Consider the following 17,209-nt stretch of genomic DNA (forward strand, 5'->3'; position numbering starts at 1 on the left):
GCATTTGTGAAACAAGCCCAAAGAATTTTAAATTACTAAACTAATTCAATTTACAAATTTTTAATCCATCATCCAAAAACTATATTAATAATAAAATATAGTAAAACCTCTGAAAGTTGACCATCCAAGGGACTGAAGGAAATGCATAAAAATATTTCATACAATACTTTATCTTACAAAATCAATACATTTGCGTATGTATTGTTTTCTCATGTTTTGTTCATTGTTTCTGGAAAAAAGAGTCAATTTTTATTATTTATTTATTATTATTATTTAAACTTATATACCGCCCTTCTCCCGTAGGACCCAGGGTGGTTCACAAGGTGATTAAAACAATATAACAATACAAAAGTTAATAACAAATTAAAATAAATTAAACTATCCTTAATTAAAATCTAAAACCCTTAACTCTAATTAAAAAACCCAATTACAATAGGTTAAAAATTAAAAGTTCTCAGTCCTGGCCGGAAAGCTCAAAGAGCCAGGTCTTCAGGTCCCGGCAGAACAAACGAAAATCTGGGGCAGTCCTGAGCTCTACGGGTAACTGGTTCCAAAGGGCAGGCGCGCCCACCGAGAAGGCCCTACCCCTGGGTGTCGCCCTCCGGCAATCCTTTGCCTGCGGCACCCTGAGAAGGCCCTCCCTGTGGGAGCGCACAGGACGAAGGGAACTTGATGCCGGCAGCAGGTGTTCCCTCAGATATCCCGGACCCAAGCCATTTAGGGCTTTATAGGTCATCACCAGCACCTTGAATCTCACTCGGAGGGCAACCGGAAGCCAATGCAGCTCGCGGAGCAGAGTATCGGGCCCCGAGTGGTCCTCAAGGGCAGCCCCATGTAGAAAGCGTTACAGTAGTCTAACCGGGAGGTCACGAGCGCATGAGTGACTGTGCGCAAGGCATCTCGGTCCAGATAGGGCCGCAACTGGGCACCAGGTGAACCTGGGCAAAAATTTTTGTCTTGTTTCTTATTCTTTTTACAAAAGTAAATGGAGAAAGCACTCTTGGAGTAGGTTATACCACTGAGCATACCTGGGCATTTTTCCATGGCAAATGACATTAACTGGATTATTAAATAACTGACATCCTCCTTTTTCAGAATATCTGTAACTTCTGTGTCCTCCTAACTTAATTCTTCACTTAATTCTTCTGCGTCATCAGTTGTTATCCAGCACTTTTCCACTGGATTGTACCTTGGTCAATGCTGATTGGAAAATGGTTTCTGGGTCAGGTTCATTGCAGATCGGCACCATCATCATCCATTGCAACAAAATCTTCAAAATCTATTCCCTCAAATTCCACCATGGGACAGCAAATGTGGACTTTGCTGTCTTTGAAAGAGTGCTCTTTGCCTTTTAAATGCAGATGAACTGCTGAATCTTGCCCTGATGAGTTTGTTCTCCTATGTTGTGCAATGGGTTTGGATAGAGAGGACCGCTGGTTTGAAGGAGGGGTCAAAGAGGCCATCTATGTCAAAATTCAATAGCCCTCTCTGAACAGAGGAGGAGAGATACAGCATCATCTATCTCCAGTCTACAACACAGTCTTTTCAACAGTTCCAGGAAGACTTCACACCCATTTGCACTACTCAGGTGACCCTGATGACACAGATAAACCTCCAGGTGGCCTCAATGACTCTCTAAAAGAAAGCAAATGACCAGCTATCTGCAAAGACTATAAATCCTTCCATTCCTCACCATCCAGTCAGAACTGAAGAAGCTTCTTGGATGAGAAGTAAAACATCTTCAAAGAAAAACAAGAAAATGACCTGGATGATTTAGAATGTCCACAGACATTCTTTCCCCTGCCTTGGAAGCAGTGCGCTCCTGTGTAAATTCAGAATGAAGTTGCACTAAACAGAACAGATATTCTCCAAGATGGGGAAAGGGTGAAGTGATTCCAGTAGTTCAGGGACATTTTTTTTCTGAGCAGGCAGACATAGATTTGGATTGGTCCTCTCAGGCAATCCAATCCTTTTCTCTTGGGGAACCGCTGTTCTTTTTAAAAGGCTGCAGAATTTGAGCACTGCTGCTTTTTCTGGATACTCCTGCAATCTTCCATCAGATGATTTAAACACCCGAATGGTTGCAGGCGGCTGCTATATTTCTTTCCGGCTACAAGAAGCTGATCCTTCTGGTTCTTTTCCTGGTGCCCAAGGACAAAAACGGACCTGATTCGATTAGACCGGGATTCACTTCCACCCCCACCCCCTCCTCATCGCCGGCTTTAGTGGTGCACCGCAGACCCTCAAGGGAACGGGAGCTGCCGGCTTGCAAAGGGCAGGAGGTGGCGGAACTTCCCTCCACCTGCCCGGTTGCTGCCCACCCGTTCTCCCCGACAAGCCCTCCCATGTATATGTTATAACATTTTCAGTTTGTCCTTATTTTTAAAATTAACTGATGTCATTTTTAACGTGAGCTGGTGGAACAGCTTGCCTCCAGAAATCGTGGGCGCTCCATCACTGGAGATTTTTAAGAAGAGGCTAGACAGTCACTTGTATGAGATGGTATAGGTCCTCCTGCTTGAGCGGGGGGGGGGGGTGGACTAGAAGACCTCCAAGGTCCCTTCCAGCTCTATTCTATTCTTCTTAAACCCGCGTATATCCCCTACCCCGGCAGCCTGTTTACTTGTTTCTATTAGCAGACTTTTCTATTCTTTCTACTTCGCTCTTCCGTCCTGGCCTTATGGGGTGTTTTAAAAATTTACCCTGTCTTGCTTTATTTGTTTGTGTGAAATTTAGTTTGAAAGGAGATCACAGAGCTCAGAAGGAGTTTGTCATGAGAGAATTACCAAGTGACCCTGCGTCTGATTATATGTCATTATCTGGAGACTTGCTTTATCCAAATTACCACAACGGTAATTGATCAGCCAGATCAATTACACTGAGATATCGGGGTGGAGGGGGGATGGAATATAAGCACACCGACACCTCTGTAGACGTGTGTGTGGACGTGGAGCTTTGCACGGCTCTTGCAAATTTGAAATGCTTTTGTCAAAGGAGATGGCAGGAAGGGGTCCGGCGGCGGCGATTGATTTCTTGCTGCCTCGGAGGAAGCTCCGCTGAGCTCCAACTGGACTCATTCGGTCGCGCTGGGAGAAATATGCCCGGTTCGCCGCGTTCATGTTTGAAAGTTTCGCGTTTACTGCGAAGACCGGATGAGAAGCCGTGAAGAGTATTCCCATTTAAGCACTTGGGACAGAAGGAAAGATTCTTGGAAGGCGCTGCTTGGTTTCTCGTGACTCAGGAAAGGGAGTGAATGCAAAGGTCTTTGGCCAAAAGGCCTCGCTTCTTTGAGTTACTAAACGAATACCTGAACCCAAAGGTCACGGAACTCACGACTGACACTTGAAATGTCCTAAGATTTCAAAACAATGCATTGAAACTGTCAGTTGTACTCGGTGCATTTGAACGCGCAGGGCTTGCCGAAAACTCAAAGTAAGCGCACCACCAGCAGCAGAATAATGGTATTTGCAGGAAAAGCCCGTGGTCTGGTTTTGGCACGTCTCCAAAGTTACTTGAGAGCTACCAGAGCCCCCATCCCTGTATATCACAGTTTTGCTATTCACAGCATTTCACCTCCATCGTCGCGGTCCCCACCCCTTTTCAGTCCATGGAGGACCGAAGCCCAAAGCCCCCTCCGGATGGCGGCTTTCTGCCTCTCTCGCGGCCCTCCAACTGTAGGAGCTGACTGGAGAAGCGGACACAACCGCAAGGGGGTCTCGATTTCAGAAAAGCTTACAGTTGCAAGAATATAAAGACGGGAGGAAATTCGTCTTCCTGCTAAAGCGATTCGGTTCAGGAGGATGATCCACTCGCTCCGTTCCTTCCCACAGCTAAATGCAAATAAATCCTTGCCAAGGCCAAATAATGAGGACGCCTCACATTTCGTATTTAGCAGAGCTTCCGTAAGTTCGAAGGACTTCTGCTAAACGACGCGCTTAGGCAATGCTACCGCGCCACATACACTCGCTCTGTATTCAGTGTATGGGTCACTCGTTCTTCACAACTCATGTGAGTAACTAACCTTAATTACACGATTTCGTTTAATTAGATAAACTGAAGCCCAGATCTCCCTCTGCCACTATAATGCATTAACTTCACCAGGGCCCTAGATCCAGACTTTGCACAAGGACGCGGGGATCCAACCTGTGAGTTTAGATGGCTGAGAAAACGAGCCTGGTCTTAAGAATAAGGTGTCCACTGCATCCCAGGAATCTTTAGGGGTGCTTGTGCAAAAGAAAATGCGGAGGAATCACTTGCTAGAGCTGTGGAAATTGAGCCGAATTCGTCAGCCTGTCATCTTTCTTTTTCCAGCAGCAGTTCAGCTCTGGACACAGTCTGGGCTGGAAACACTGGGATTTCCTTGTGCCTCCCCTTCCAACAATCGGAGTCCTCTGGATAGGTCTGACTACAATTTCCATTATCCCCAACGAGGATGCTTATTGGAAGGAAATGATGAGAATTATTATTGCTGCTGCTGCTATTAAGTCTCCATCCCTTGAGGGGGGGGGAAGCAAAACAGATTGTACTTACTTGAATGGTGACTTGGTATCAAGATAAACCTCAGCGCTTAGCCCAGTCAAGGCTGAATAGGTAGGAAAGAATTTCACAGCATTCCATTAGTGGAACAAGGATTTTAATGCAGGAAAAAATAAAGCTTAGGCTGATTACCCTGCAATGTATCTTTCTATCCTATGAAAACCTAGGGTATGTTTTATCCAGCTGAAATCTCCCTTCCAAAATACAATTTACTTGGTGGTTGGGAATTATCCGTAGACCCACGTAAAAAGTAATTCTCATGTATTTCAATTAATATGCCTTTGCCCTAATTTATATCGTTGTTTAAAAGTAATCTATGCAATTGCCATGTAAAATGCTTAGAAAGCCAGAAAGCTGTTTTTTGCAAATAAAGAACTTGAGTTCTTTACCTAAATCTTAATTATTTAAACAATATAAAATCACAAAATTGCATTTATTTTGTGCTTTTAAATAACCCTAAAAATAACATTCTAAACTATTATAAAATACAGGAATCTGTGGACACTATATAATGTAACTATAATTATGTTAATATTTTATTTTAAAAATAAATAATTTTAATTTTTATAAATGATGGACAAGGAAAAAGAAGAAACTAAAATAATAATTTACCCATGTCTCTTGGGGTACAACCTATAGTCGATAAGGAATAAAATACCCTCTGAATTCTATGGGATGTAGGTCAGAGTTGACAGGGATGGGGAAAGCATGGCGAGGGACTCAAAAATTGTGTGCTGGCAAGCAAAGACCTCTTGATATTAATGATCGAATGGGAGGGGGGAATCTCACATATCTTAAGTTATAAAATTGATGAAACAACTAACATTTGAGAACAGCTATGGCTCCTTAATAGTGCCGAAGAATGTATGGCCCCGCTCACCCAGTCACACCTCATTTTTATTCCTGAATATGTAACTGGAATGTTTGAGAGATGGGGGGGGCATCTCAATGGGAGATAGAGAAGAGGTGAATGCAACCAGCCAGATGTCAACCCTCCTTTAAGGTTCCTGATTTCTTCATAAATCAATAATCGGAAGAGGGTAGGAAATTGGATGAATGCTTGCATGAAAGAAGATCTGAATTCTTCAAGAATAAACCTTTAAAACTATAATCCCATTGCCTAAATCCCAATTTTCTGGGAGATAAAGCCCACTGAATTAGTAGAGCATATTTCATGACAGTTTTTCGCTGGATGGCTCCTCTTCAGCTGAATAAGACATTTAAGGAAGCACGCAAAGAATCTGATGCTCCCAATCACCCAGCAATTGGGAACAGCAACAATTTTCCTCTCCATTCCATAAACCTAAGTAAACCTGAACTCCTTTAGCTGTAATTCCTGCAAACGCTGTTTTTGAAATCAGTGAAATAAATCTAAAAAAGGAGAGATGACTACATAACGTTATAAACACTAGACACAATAGTAAAGACTTGCATTCCTCATTCACTAAGGGAATTGTTATCCAGAAATAATATATTGAAGGAAGAAGGTAATGTCAGATTCATTTGATAAAATACCAATATAGATTATTGAAATCTGGAAATAATACACAAAATAGTGAAAAGCGAGATTGAGGAGATGAATAGAAAAATCTTTCTTTCTCATACATTTTGATTCACCCACTGCGAGGATGAGTCAAGATGGCTTCAAAAGTAAATAAATTATGTTGGCAGATGGATAAAAAAAACTTAGTGTATGAGAGACAGCAGAATGTTTTTATACCCAAGACATTCTTGGGTATCACTTCCTATAAATTCCTATTCATTGCATTAACTTGGTGTCCTGAAAGCAAACAAATTCCTTAAAGACACGTGTGTATGTGTTTTTTTAATTGAGACCTACTGCTAAACGCCGATTCTAATGGGAAAGCCGGTGGTCTGAATGGACTTGCTTAGATTTGTGGCCCCCACACAGAATCTGCAGAACGCGCTGTACTTGCCCTGTGGTGCTGGGGGGAGGGGAGAGATGCTTTTTTTACTCTCCCGGGCAACTGTTTCCCTTGGGCCAAAAGCTTCGCGGGCAATTTCCAGAATCCGGATCGCAGATGGCCGAGGAAATTGCAGAGCCAGGCTCCTTTCTGTCTGAGTGGTGGACGGTCATTCCTTCCCTAGTCATTTCTCTGCTTGCGGTGAGAATCCAAACAACCAAGGCTTTTTATATCAGCAGCTGTCGAGTTGAGCTTTCCTAAGAATAAATTGCATTCATTCAACATTGTATTATGACTGAGACGTTCTTGAGAGGAGAAGGTCATGTGATGATTAGGGGGCAAAAAAAGGAAGCCACGAAGAAATAGCATCAACCCTCGGAGGCTGGAGTGAGTCTTCGCCTTAAAACACGCCAAAGTCTCCGTGCGCATTGTAGAAGTAGGGGCGAGGGTGGAGTGGAGGAAAAACTGGCTTGTATTCCCCCTCCAAATACCAAGTACAGTAATCCTTGGTGAGTCCTCCTTCCTCGGTACATTTCCTCTCTCGAGGTTTGCCGCTTGTAAATAACGGACATTTAAATTATCCTATCCCTTTTTCTCTTGTTAATGGGACCTAAGAAAGGAGGAAAGCTTGCTGGGAAGGACAGCCAGAGAAACTGTGCACGTGTCTCTGACCTTTGAGTAGTTCTTTTGGTTTTTTATTTGCATGCTCAAAGAAGACTGGGAAGCGAGTTTTACCAAAGCTTACAGTCCAATGTGCATTGGAAGGAAGAGAGGGAGGGAGGAAGGAAGGAAAGGAAGGAAACTAAAAGAGAACACATTTCGTCCAACTTAGACAAGGATAGAAAGAAAAGAAAGGAACAGATATAAGAAAAGTAGAAACCAAGGCGAATCATCTGCATGTGGGAGATCATTTGTGGTCTGGTTACCCGTTCAGAAGTCGCCATTCCGCCGGTTCCACGCGTCCGGCGCCTTGGCTACCCAATGGCATCATTGAGCATGTGGCCCGGCGGCACCCACAAGCCCCGTTTGATCTCTGCTCCAGCAGTCGCAGCTCAGGGACCAGGCTAAAATGAAGTCTATCTAGTCCTGAAGTCTATCTCCGCTGCTTTCTAAACCTCCCGGGCTGCCCAGCGCCCTTCGCGCTCCAGATTGTAATTTGCCCAAACCTCTTAACAAAGAGCTCCGGAAGACAAATCAGACAGGCAACGTTGAGGGTTCGGGGTGCAGGCCATCGAATTGCTTTTCATCGTTTTCCTCTTAACTTTCTCTTTCTGACTTCTCTCTTCTTTCCCATTGATCCATTTAATTACTGTTTCTTCATTTCACTTCTTTCAAACAACTTCCCACCCCACCCCTTTGGTCTCAAAATTTATTACAATGTATTCCCAGTCATTGTCAGAGCATGCCTCTTAATCAACTTAAGAGAAGCTCAAACTCAGGAAAAGAAATCTATACACGTCTTGAGCCGACTTCTTCGAACCCATGAGAAACTTCGGAACTTGGCTACAACGCAGCTTCCCTAGATGGAAGCTCTTGGTCCGCTCAGGGGATTTACTTCCAAGCAGATCTGAACAGAACGCCAGCAATATACCGCGAAGAAAGTGCCTGAGCTCTGCGGGACGTTGATTTAATGTCGATTTACTAAATAAGTGAACTGAGCATCTGTCTCTTTTTTACTTCGTAAAAAACATTAATTTATAGGAGCATGGAAGGAGCCCAAAACAATCATTTAAAACAGAGGATAACCTTTTTCCCTTCTTCTTCCAATCCTGCATATTACATTCAAACGGGATGAATCTTTCAAGTCCTTCTTGATTAATAAGGGGTGATAATAAGAATTTGCCTAGATGGCTCTTGATGGGAGAAGTAAGGAAAGTTCAGGACGACGGGAGGAAGAAAAGGCCGAATTGCCCTGCAGTATAGAGTTAGGCAAGCTGTCACTCCGGAAAGCCGAAGGGCTCAGATCCAGCAGCTACCTCGCTCAGAGATGAGAAAAAGGCCGCTTGCTGGTGCTGCGTCAGGCGAGTGCGAGGTTCTTTTCCGCTCCGCTTCTCCTCTCCTCTGTCAGCGGGTCTGATGGTCCTTCGCTCCGTTGTTTCTGGCCCGGACTTTTTCTCGGAAATTCCGAAGCAGCAGCCGCAGCAGTTTGCCGGGGAAATGTCTCAAGAGCCGCGTTTGCTTCGGAAAAAGCAAGTCCCTGTACCCGCATTGCTGCGTTAATAGCCAGGTTAACTGGTGTCGTCTGATTAAACACAATGTTTTGGAAACCAACTGCTGCTTTATTCCTTTCGCATGAGAGAGGTCGTTTCAAAGTTTAGCGACTAGCAATGCAAAGGCTAAAGTAAAGGTGTTTAATTTAAAAGGAAATTAATCCCTGCTCCTCCTCAACAACCTGATCTGGTGTTATGGCAAGAAATCCCGCCACCTTTCCCTTAAATGCAGTGGGGCTGCACATATTCGTTGGGGGTAAACACTCCTGTGTAGAGAACCGCTCTCCTTCCAAAGAACCATGCTAGGATCCGGGTGTAAATTGTCTTAATGCCTCAACCGGAAAATCGGGATCAAGCCAAATGCTTGGATTTAACCGAATTGCGAATTGCCGGTGGGGGCTCCAAATGGCTTCCTTGCGTTTACAGCTCTCCTGACAGTCATCTGCCATACTAAGGGCAAGTCAAGCTCGCTCAGAAACCAGGGCAAAGCCCTCAGGTACCTGTAAATAATTAAGATTGCACTCACCGTCCTTTCCCTCCTTAATGAGACTTAAAGCCAACAGAGATTCCAGATTTAAACAGGGGCGTGTTGCTATTTAAACAGGGACTATGGGTGCTATTGACTGGCTTTATACGGGGCAAATTTAGCATTTTCCCATTTGCTGTCATAGTTGGTTGTTTATTTTCATTAAACTCTCCATTTCTACATGAAGACTCCCCTGCATTCACACCTGTGAAAAGACATTCATTTCAGATTGACTTGTTTGGCCAAAAGAGATAATGACAGTTGCAGGGTAAAGTTTATGCCATCTTTTTTCCTCATTTCAGCCTCAGTCCTAGCCTTCATCTATCTGGCCTTGGGAGAATCTGCTCCTCTTCTGGGATTTCAGTAGAAATGGGAAGGCTTTCCTTTGGATCTCTGTGCAGTGAAAAGCAAAGGCCTGACACACACACACACTGCTTTTCTCCTATTGAGCCAAAGATTACAGTGTAGGCATTAGTGGCAGTGGAAGCTTGGAGTTAGATTTAGCCACCATTTAAAATGAATCAGTAAAGTAAATGGGACTTTTTCCCACCTTGATTCAGTGAGTTCTCTGTGAATGAGATTCAGAAGTTGAAATTCATTTAATTTTGAATCTAGTGAATGAGTGGCAATCTTAATCTAATCCCGAATTAACAGCAAGGCTTCTCTTGCTGGCAGAAAACGTGTAGCTTACTCTAAGAATGCTTACTCAGCACCTCTAAGAATACTTACTTGGGAGTAAGTCCCACAGCTAGAAATGAGCCCTACCACAGTCCACTTTAAGGTTTGCAGCTATCATATTTTGTCTCACTTTGGCTGTGACCCCTTGAGGAGTGGGTAGCAGCAAGATCAAACAGCAATCTTGAAATAAAACAGGGTCCCCATATTGCAAAACCCAGAGTTGGAGTGGAAAGACCTCTTCTGTTTTGGCTGGATATTTGTTTGTTTCCTCCTGCTGCTGCTGCTGCTTTCTGATGGACCAGAGCCCATACAATTATTTTATGTATTCCTCCCCTTCTTTCCCATTTTCAGGTCACAGGTAAGCTGTAATTTTCTTTTCAGGATTTTTTCTCTAAGCAACAAATAACTTTTATTCTTGTACAGTTCTATGACTATGGTCAGAAAGCATTAAGCCCATATGCTGGGTAAAGCAACAGGAAAAAAAAGATCACAGGGACTGTGATCTAAACTATTTCAACCTTGCTCTTCTTTCCAAGAGTGCAGGTGAGAAAAAAAATATTTCCCCCACCTATTATTTATTTTATTTTTTTATTTATTTTATTAATCCTGCCTTAGGGACAAGGCTAGATTTGCCTAGGTTCAAATATCTAGTCTGTGCATGAAATGAACTTTTCTCTCCCCCCCCCCCCTATGTTCAACATTTTATATGCACAAAAATTACATATGTATATTATTTTTTATCGAGACTTTGTTACCTATCATACTTCAGAAAATTCAAGCCATGAAAGCCAGCTGGGTGCATTCTCTCTCAGCCCAACCCTTCTCATAGGGTGGTTGTTGTGGGGAAAATAGGAGGAAGGTGTGTTAGATACGTTCACTGCCTTGAATTATTTGTAAAAATAGTAAAATGCATGCATTTTTTAGCCTAACACTACTGTTAGGTCAAACATGTTTTCCTCATGTTTTGGCCACACTAATAGTAACAGTCATAAAGTAGCTGTTTGGATGTGTCTTGTATTGTTAAATACAAAAAATACAAGCATATGCTGATTTATTTTTTTTAGCACAACTGTAAAAATTAAGACCTTGAGGTGCTGTTGAAAAGATTCAATTACTTACCCAGGCTAAATGAAGAGACAGCTGATTTCAGGTGGGGATACAGACTGACCAAAAATCCTGGGGGGGGGGAAGTATTAAGATTAAAATCATTAATTCATGGCTCAGGTCAGCCTTTTGAACAATGGACTGTTTCCTTTATGTCAGACCCGGTTCGCCCCTTTTTAGAGCATACAATGCCTGCTTTTTTCTCTCCCCCCCCCCACATTTCCTTTCTTCTTTCCTCTTGTTTTGGGGAGGAAGATATATATATATTTTACATATATGATTAACACCAAGCAGGCATCATTTTATATCAAAGGAATCTTATGCAGACCTATATAATGGAATAATGTGGCTTGCAAAAAGAGACTCATTAATAAAATTTTCAGGCTGTTGTGGACCTGTAGCCAGATCCATTCTCATTATACTCCAAATCTTGTTTTCTTTCTGAACTGTGGAGAGCTTTACATTTAAGTGACAATAAATGACAATGTAAATGGCTTGTCTCAGCATCAAATATTCTTTCTTCATCTTTGTAAATGTAATTATCTGTATAATAATTTAACCAGTTTTAACTATAGGTATACTTTTATATCAACCATACAATATTATTGTATTCTGTATATTCATTGGTTGGCAATATATATACTTACATCATAATATCATATAATAATACATCTGAACTGAGACAGTCAAACCTCTTCCTAGTTTTATTGCCAATCCATTTTAATAGGTACGATTTGCCGCCAAAATACAGGGCAGGCACGAAGATACTTACAGGAAAGCATTGTTAAGTACTTGCATTAATCTCTGAATTCTGAGGGGGGATGGGCAGAGACTTTTCCTGGTTTGTTTTAATTATATTACGGATAGGAACGGCACCCAGTCCTAAAAGAGAAGCTGAACAATTAGCAGCGCGAAGATCAAAAAAGTTTTATGGCTCAGAACAAAATGCCCCGCCCCGGTCTGCAGTGATTGGGCTAAAGAGCCTCTGACGACATATATTAACCCGAACTGCCCTAAAGATGTAGCTGTACCCGGAGATCAAGCTGGGAAAATCGACCAGTGCGTTGCGCAGCTCCAAGTCTGCTATCTAAGCGCGGTGCTCTGTTTCCTCCTCTCCTTCTTTCTTCCCTCTTTCGCCCTTTTTCAAGACCATCCTTATCACTCTTCTCAGCGGGTTCCACGTCGGAGCAGGAAGACCGCCGGATTTCCTCTCCTCCCCCGAAGACAGACTGGCTGGGTTTTGTACTCCCGGGAGCTGAGTGAGAGAAACTAAAACCCAAGAGGAGAACTGCTCACACTTAAATCGTAGGAGACGCGATTCTCATCCAGGCGGCCGGCCTGGGAAGCAGGGCGGCAGAAGGGAGGGAGACGTGGGGAAATTAGAAAAAAAAATGCAGGTGTAAGTAAACCCGCCCGCTCTATTGCTGTTTTGTTCGACAACAACTCGGAAGACGCTAAGGGAGGACAGCCAATCCATTTGGAGGGGGGGCTGCTTTCCTTACCAATTCTGCAGCGGGCGGTCGCTTCCAAGGTTAAGCCCCCTCCCGCCCCATATGAGTGCGGCGGTGGGGACTGATCCTGCCCTGTCGGCGCCCAGGGGACTTGGCAGCGCCTGCCCGATGGCGACGAGCTGGTGCTAAGGCGGGAGTTTTCACGGGAGCGGAGATCCAGGGCAGCGGATCCGGGGTGGCGAGCGGCCGCGGAAGGCCGGCGGCGATGAGTTTGGTAGGTGGCTTCCCCCACCATTCGGTGGTCCACCATGACGGCTACCCCTTCGCCGCCGCAGCAGCAGCCGCAGCCGCCGCCGCCGCCGCCAGCCGCTGCAGCCATGAGGAGAACCCCTATTTCCACGGCTGGTTGATCAGCAGCCACCCTTCGGAGATGTCTCCGCCCGACTATAGCATGGCGCTCTCGTACAGCCCCGAGTACGCCAACGGAGCGCCAGGCCTGGAGCATCCCCACCACTACGTGGGCGGCGTGGCTCCCCCTGGTAGTGGCGGCGGGCCGCCGGGCTTGGGGGGCGGCCCCCGACCGGTCAAACGGCGTGGCACGGCCAACCGCAAGGAGCGGCGCAGGACTCAGAGCATCAACAGCGCCTTCGCCGAGCTGCGCGAGTGCATCCCCAACGTCCCGGCCGACACCAAGCTCTCCAAGATCAAGACGCTGCGTTTGGCCACCAGCTACATCGCCTACCTCATGGACCTCCTGGCCAAGGACGACGCCAATGGCGAGGCCGAGGCCTTCAAGGCTGAGATCAAGAAGACCGACCTCAAAGAGGACAAGAGGAAGAAGGAGCTGGTCAGTGTCCCCCGAGGGCCCGGGAGGGAAGCGGGTGGGAAAGGGGAGGCTCACAGGCCAGCAACGCCGAACCCTCTCTGCTTAGGCCAGCCCTTTCCCTTCGGATGGGCGGCTGAAAGACGTTGCTCAGAAGCTGAGCGGGCCGCGCTTCTTAGCTGCATCCGGCTAAGTCCGCCCTTAATCGATGGAAAATTAGGGACCAACCGGAGGGCGGTGGAAAAGATACTGAGTTTCGGGTAATACAACAAAAGCCCGGGTCGTTTTTTAGACAGGCCTCCCCTGTGGACCCAGGAGGAAGGCTCCTTTCCTTTTCTCTCAAATGCGCTTGGAGCGAGGCTTGCTTGAGGGCCGGGCCCCAGCGCGGTGTCCCCTTATCCCAAGCCAAGCTCATGGAGCCGAAACGAGTAGGGAAGAATTTGACCCGGGTCAAAGCTGGCTGTAGGGTACAGAGGCAATGATTTGGGGTCGAATATTAATATTAACCCAGGTTGAATTAAATATTCTCACTTAAATATTTGAGAATATTCTCAATTAAATTAAATATTCTCGATTTGAAGTAATTTGTATTTTGAATTTTGTATAAATACTGTATAATTTTTTCTGGAGTTCAGAGCTGGGTAAATGAGAGGCCCTTGGATAGGAGAACATGCCTACCTATGTGTGAATTGCATTCCTGTGGCTGATTGGAAATGGTCCCCAGATACAGTGATATATTCCTATATAATAAAACATTCATCTTCCTTTATTCCTAAGGAAAACTTTTTTTAAAATGAGAAAGATAGAGAGAGCAGCCCTTTTGCTTCCCTTCTGACCAGGTTTGAGGATTTGCTGTGTAACTCTAACACAGGTCCATGGGGCATGGGGACAAATATTTCTCCAGACGACATTGCAACTCATTCTTTAAAATAAACCCCCGTTCCTTTCAGCTGTATTGGCTTCTAGTCTCAAGGCTTTTTAGGACTGCGGACCTGCAAAATTAAGCAAGGATCCACAAATTGGCTAAAGGATTTTGTAGAAACTGTCTTGGGAGTCAATATCTTTACAAAGTTGACCCTGAATGAAACCCCTCAGAATGTTCTCAGCAATGATATGCAGACGGATCTACCAAGAACTCCTTTTAAAAAAATCACTAGTTTTAGGAGAACATTATTTTGCTCATTCATCTTGCTTCAGCTCTCCAACGTTGGAAAAGTTTCCACTCCAGTTAAAATCCAAGTGTTTAGTTTTTGCTCAGATGTGGGTTGGCTTGGAAAAGATCCTAATTTAGGTTTGAGGATGAAACCATCAGTTTGTAACCCTCCAGTTACAAGTTTCCCATCACAATCCACATTTTGACTTTAAATTGTTAATTAAAGCACAAGACCATCCCCTGAGTTCTATCCTAGAATTTATAGATGTCTCAGGGAAGGAATATAATTTGGGAAGAGGAAGAGAGGATGGGGGACACCTTCTGTTGTTATGCCTGCAATAACAACTGCCTGGCAAACCCAGAGGAACTGGAATAGTTTGACTCTAAATTTCAGATTTACCCACACCCCCACACCCCTACGAGCGTCACTACATAAACATGCAAACTGCAAATATGTGATTTATCATTGCATTATTTATTATTATTCAACCTGGTAACCTCCAGATAGCTACAAATTTAATCATCCTCAGCAGAAGGCACAACACAGCTGGCTGGCACCATCCTGGGGAATCATGTACAACTGGACATTAACTGAAATCTCCAAAAGCTGCACTTGGCTCACACTGTTTGGTGCTTTCTACTCAATTTTTTTCAGATAATATCCAAGTCTGGCTGCATTTTTGCCTGCATTCGTATAGTAAACTAAATGGTGGGGTTAGAATTAGAATGGGCATGCAACTTTATTTCAAACTAGCTACAGCTTATATAACGTAGCTTATAGAAAGTCCTTCCTCTTCTATCAACACTTCCATGTTTCTTGATTTCTTGCAAGGTAAAAGCAACAGAAAAAGCTTGACTATAAGCAGGTTTCCCCATGTGATCAACAATCTCCATTATTTTCTTTCATATTTGGGATACTATTTATGGAAATAAACATTGTCAGGTTTTAGATGCATCCCTAACCAGACCAGAAGAATTAAGGTTACTGACAAGCCTGACAATCATTTTGAAGTTATAGTTTGGGAAAGGGTGAAGATAAAGAAAGAAATAAATTCCAAATTGGAATTTCATTTCAAGCAGGCATGCTAACCCATGAAATTGATGGAATATATCCATATATAAACTTACAGCAGCTGGAGCATGCAGTGGATTGGGGCCTCAAAAATTCACATTCACTTGAAAAAATTCACTGGAAAAATTAATAGCATTTGGATTGAAATATCTCCCCTATAAAATATGTATCCAATTTTGGAGATAAATATATGATTTAATTTTTGAAGGCTGGAACCTTTTTGAACAGTGCCAAATCTTCTTGTGAGGCTATAGTTAGAATAAAAAATACCAGTCAGTTTAATATTTGCTCTTTAACTGGCATAGGGTGGATTCTGGTGGAAATATATTTCCCTGGACTTGCTATCCTCCCAAGGGGGGGCGGGATACTATATCAATATTTGAGGTAGCCCATTTAACAATCAAGCTGGATTTTAGCATGTGCGTATCAGAGACTTCCATTTTTCTTGCAGATATGGTGCAGACAATATATAGCTGAGGGGCAAAATGATGAATCTGGGGCTGGTCTATGTTACAGCATGTTTACTAAGAGGCAATTAAGACGACCCTATGATCATCAGAGGCAATTTTTTTATTTGGGATTTAAATAAAGATTTTAAATAGATATGCCCATGATTCACCCAGAAAGTAATGTTAAAATTGTTAAAATATGGATTACATTGCAGTGTTTTGTTCTAATTTGTGATCAGGCCGGTCTGGAAGACGTAAAGCTGAATGGGTATCCCATAAATTCAGAAGGGAGAGTAAGGTTTCTTTGACCGCAGTTCCCTTGCTTTGCACCTAGATGCTTTGAGATCCAGCCGGCTTGCAAAGTAACTCCAGCACGAATCTACAAAGAAGTAAACGCCTGTTGAAATAAACGGCGCTTGCTTCCTTGCTTCCGACATGTGGATAACATCTAGGATTGCAACTTTAATTACTTTGTGAACTGCTGGTGCCTGCGAGTAAACCGGCTTGTGAAAAGTAAAACACTGAATCTGATTTTCAGGTTTTCTGTTCCGCGGCCAGTCCCACAGAACACTCCCCCCCCCCAAAGGGTACGGATGGGAGGTGGTGATCCAGAAATGAGAGGAAGGAAAGATAATGGCTTTGTCTCTCCTCTTCACTCCCCTTTTTCAAACAGAATGAGATCTTGAAAAGCACAGTGAGCAGCAACGACAAGAAAACCAAGGGAAGGACTGGCTGGCCCCAGCACGTTTGGGCTCTGGAACTCAAGCAGTGAAAGCGAGCATGAAGAGTGGAGAACTCGTCCCTTCTGGGACTCTGGACCTTCCAAGCGAGGTTGCTGAGCTGAGGACCTTTCCTTCTTGCCCTTGTTTTGGGATCTTATGGTTTATTTATGTGCAATTTCCCTCCCCTAGTCTTTCTTCTTAAAAAAAATGTGGATCCTGGAAGAAAAGCATTCCATACTGAAGTAAATGAAGAGGAAAACTCAACCGCGGTAAGAAGAAATGGTGGTCCCCCCTTCTATAGTGATGAATGCTACCTTGCTGTATAGAACCCAGGGAATGAAAGGAAATCAAAATCAAAAATGAAGGCATTAAGATGTAATATGAAGTGTATACCTTGAATACCTGCTCTGTTTTGAATGATTGTGGACGATAACTCTAACCCAAAGCAGTTGCTTCCCCTGGTTCCCTGCCCCAGGTTTCCTATCTTACCCGAGGTAGGACTTCAGGATTGTAAGAGTTCTCCCTCCCCTTCCCCTCCCCTCCCCTCCCCTCCTCTCCAC

General features: G+C 43.9%; 1 protein-coding gene across 1 annotated transcript; it reads left to right on the forward strand.

Annotated features, from left to right (window-relative positions):
• Positions 1-12,695: 12,695 nt before the first annotated feature.
• Positions 12,696-16,699, forward strand: HAND2 (heart and neural crest derivatives expressed 2; the record flags this gene model as incomplete). The annotated part of the gene is made up of 2 exons (XM_081332160.1): positions 12,696-13,277; positions 16,601-16,699. 2 exons carry the CDS (start codon positions 12,696-12,698, stop codon positions 16,697-16,699), a joined length of 681 nt encoding a protein of 226 aa, XP_081188286.1.
• Between the last annotated feature and the right edge of the window lie 510 nt (positions 16,700-17,209).

Source organism: Vipera berus (assembly GCF_964194415.1).
Source record: "Vipera berus genome assembly, chromosome: 7".
Classification (NCBI taxonomy): Eukaryota; Metazoa; Chordata; class Lepidosauria; order Squamata; family Viperidae; genus Vipera; species Vipera berus.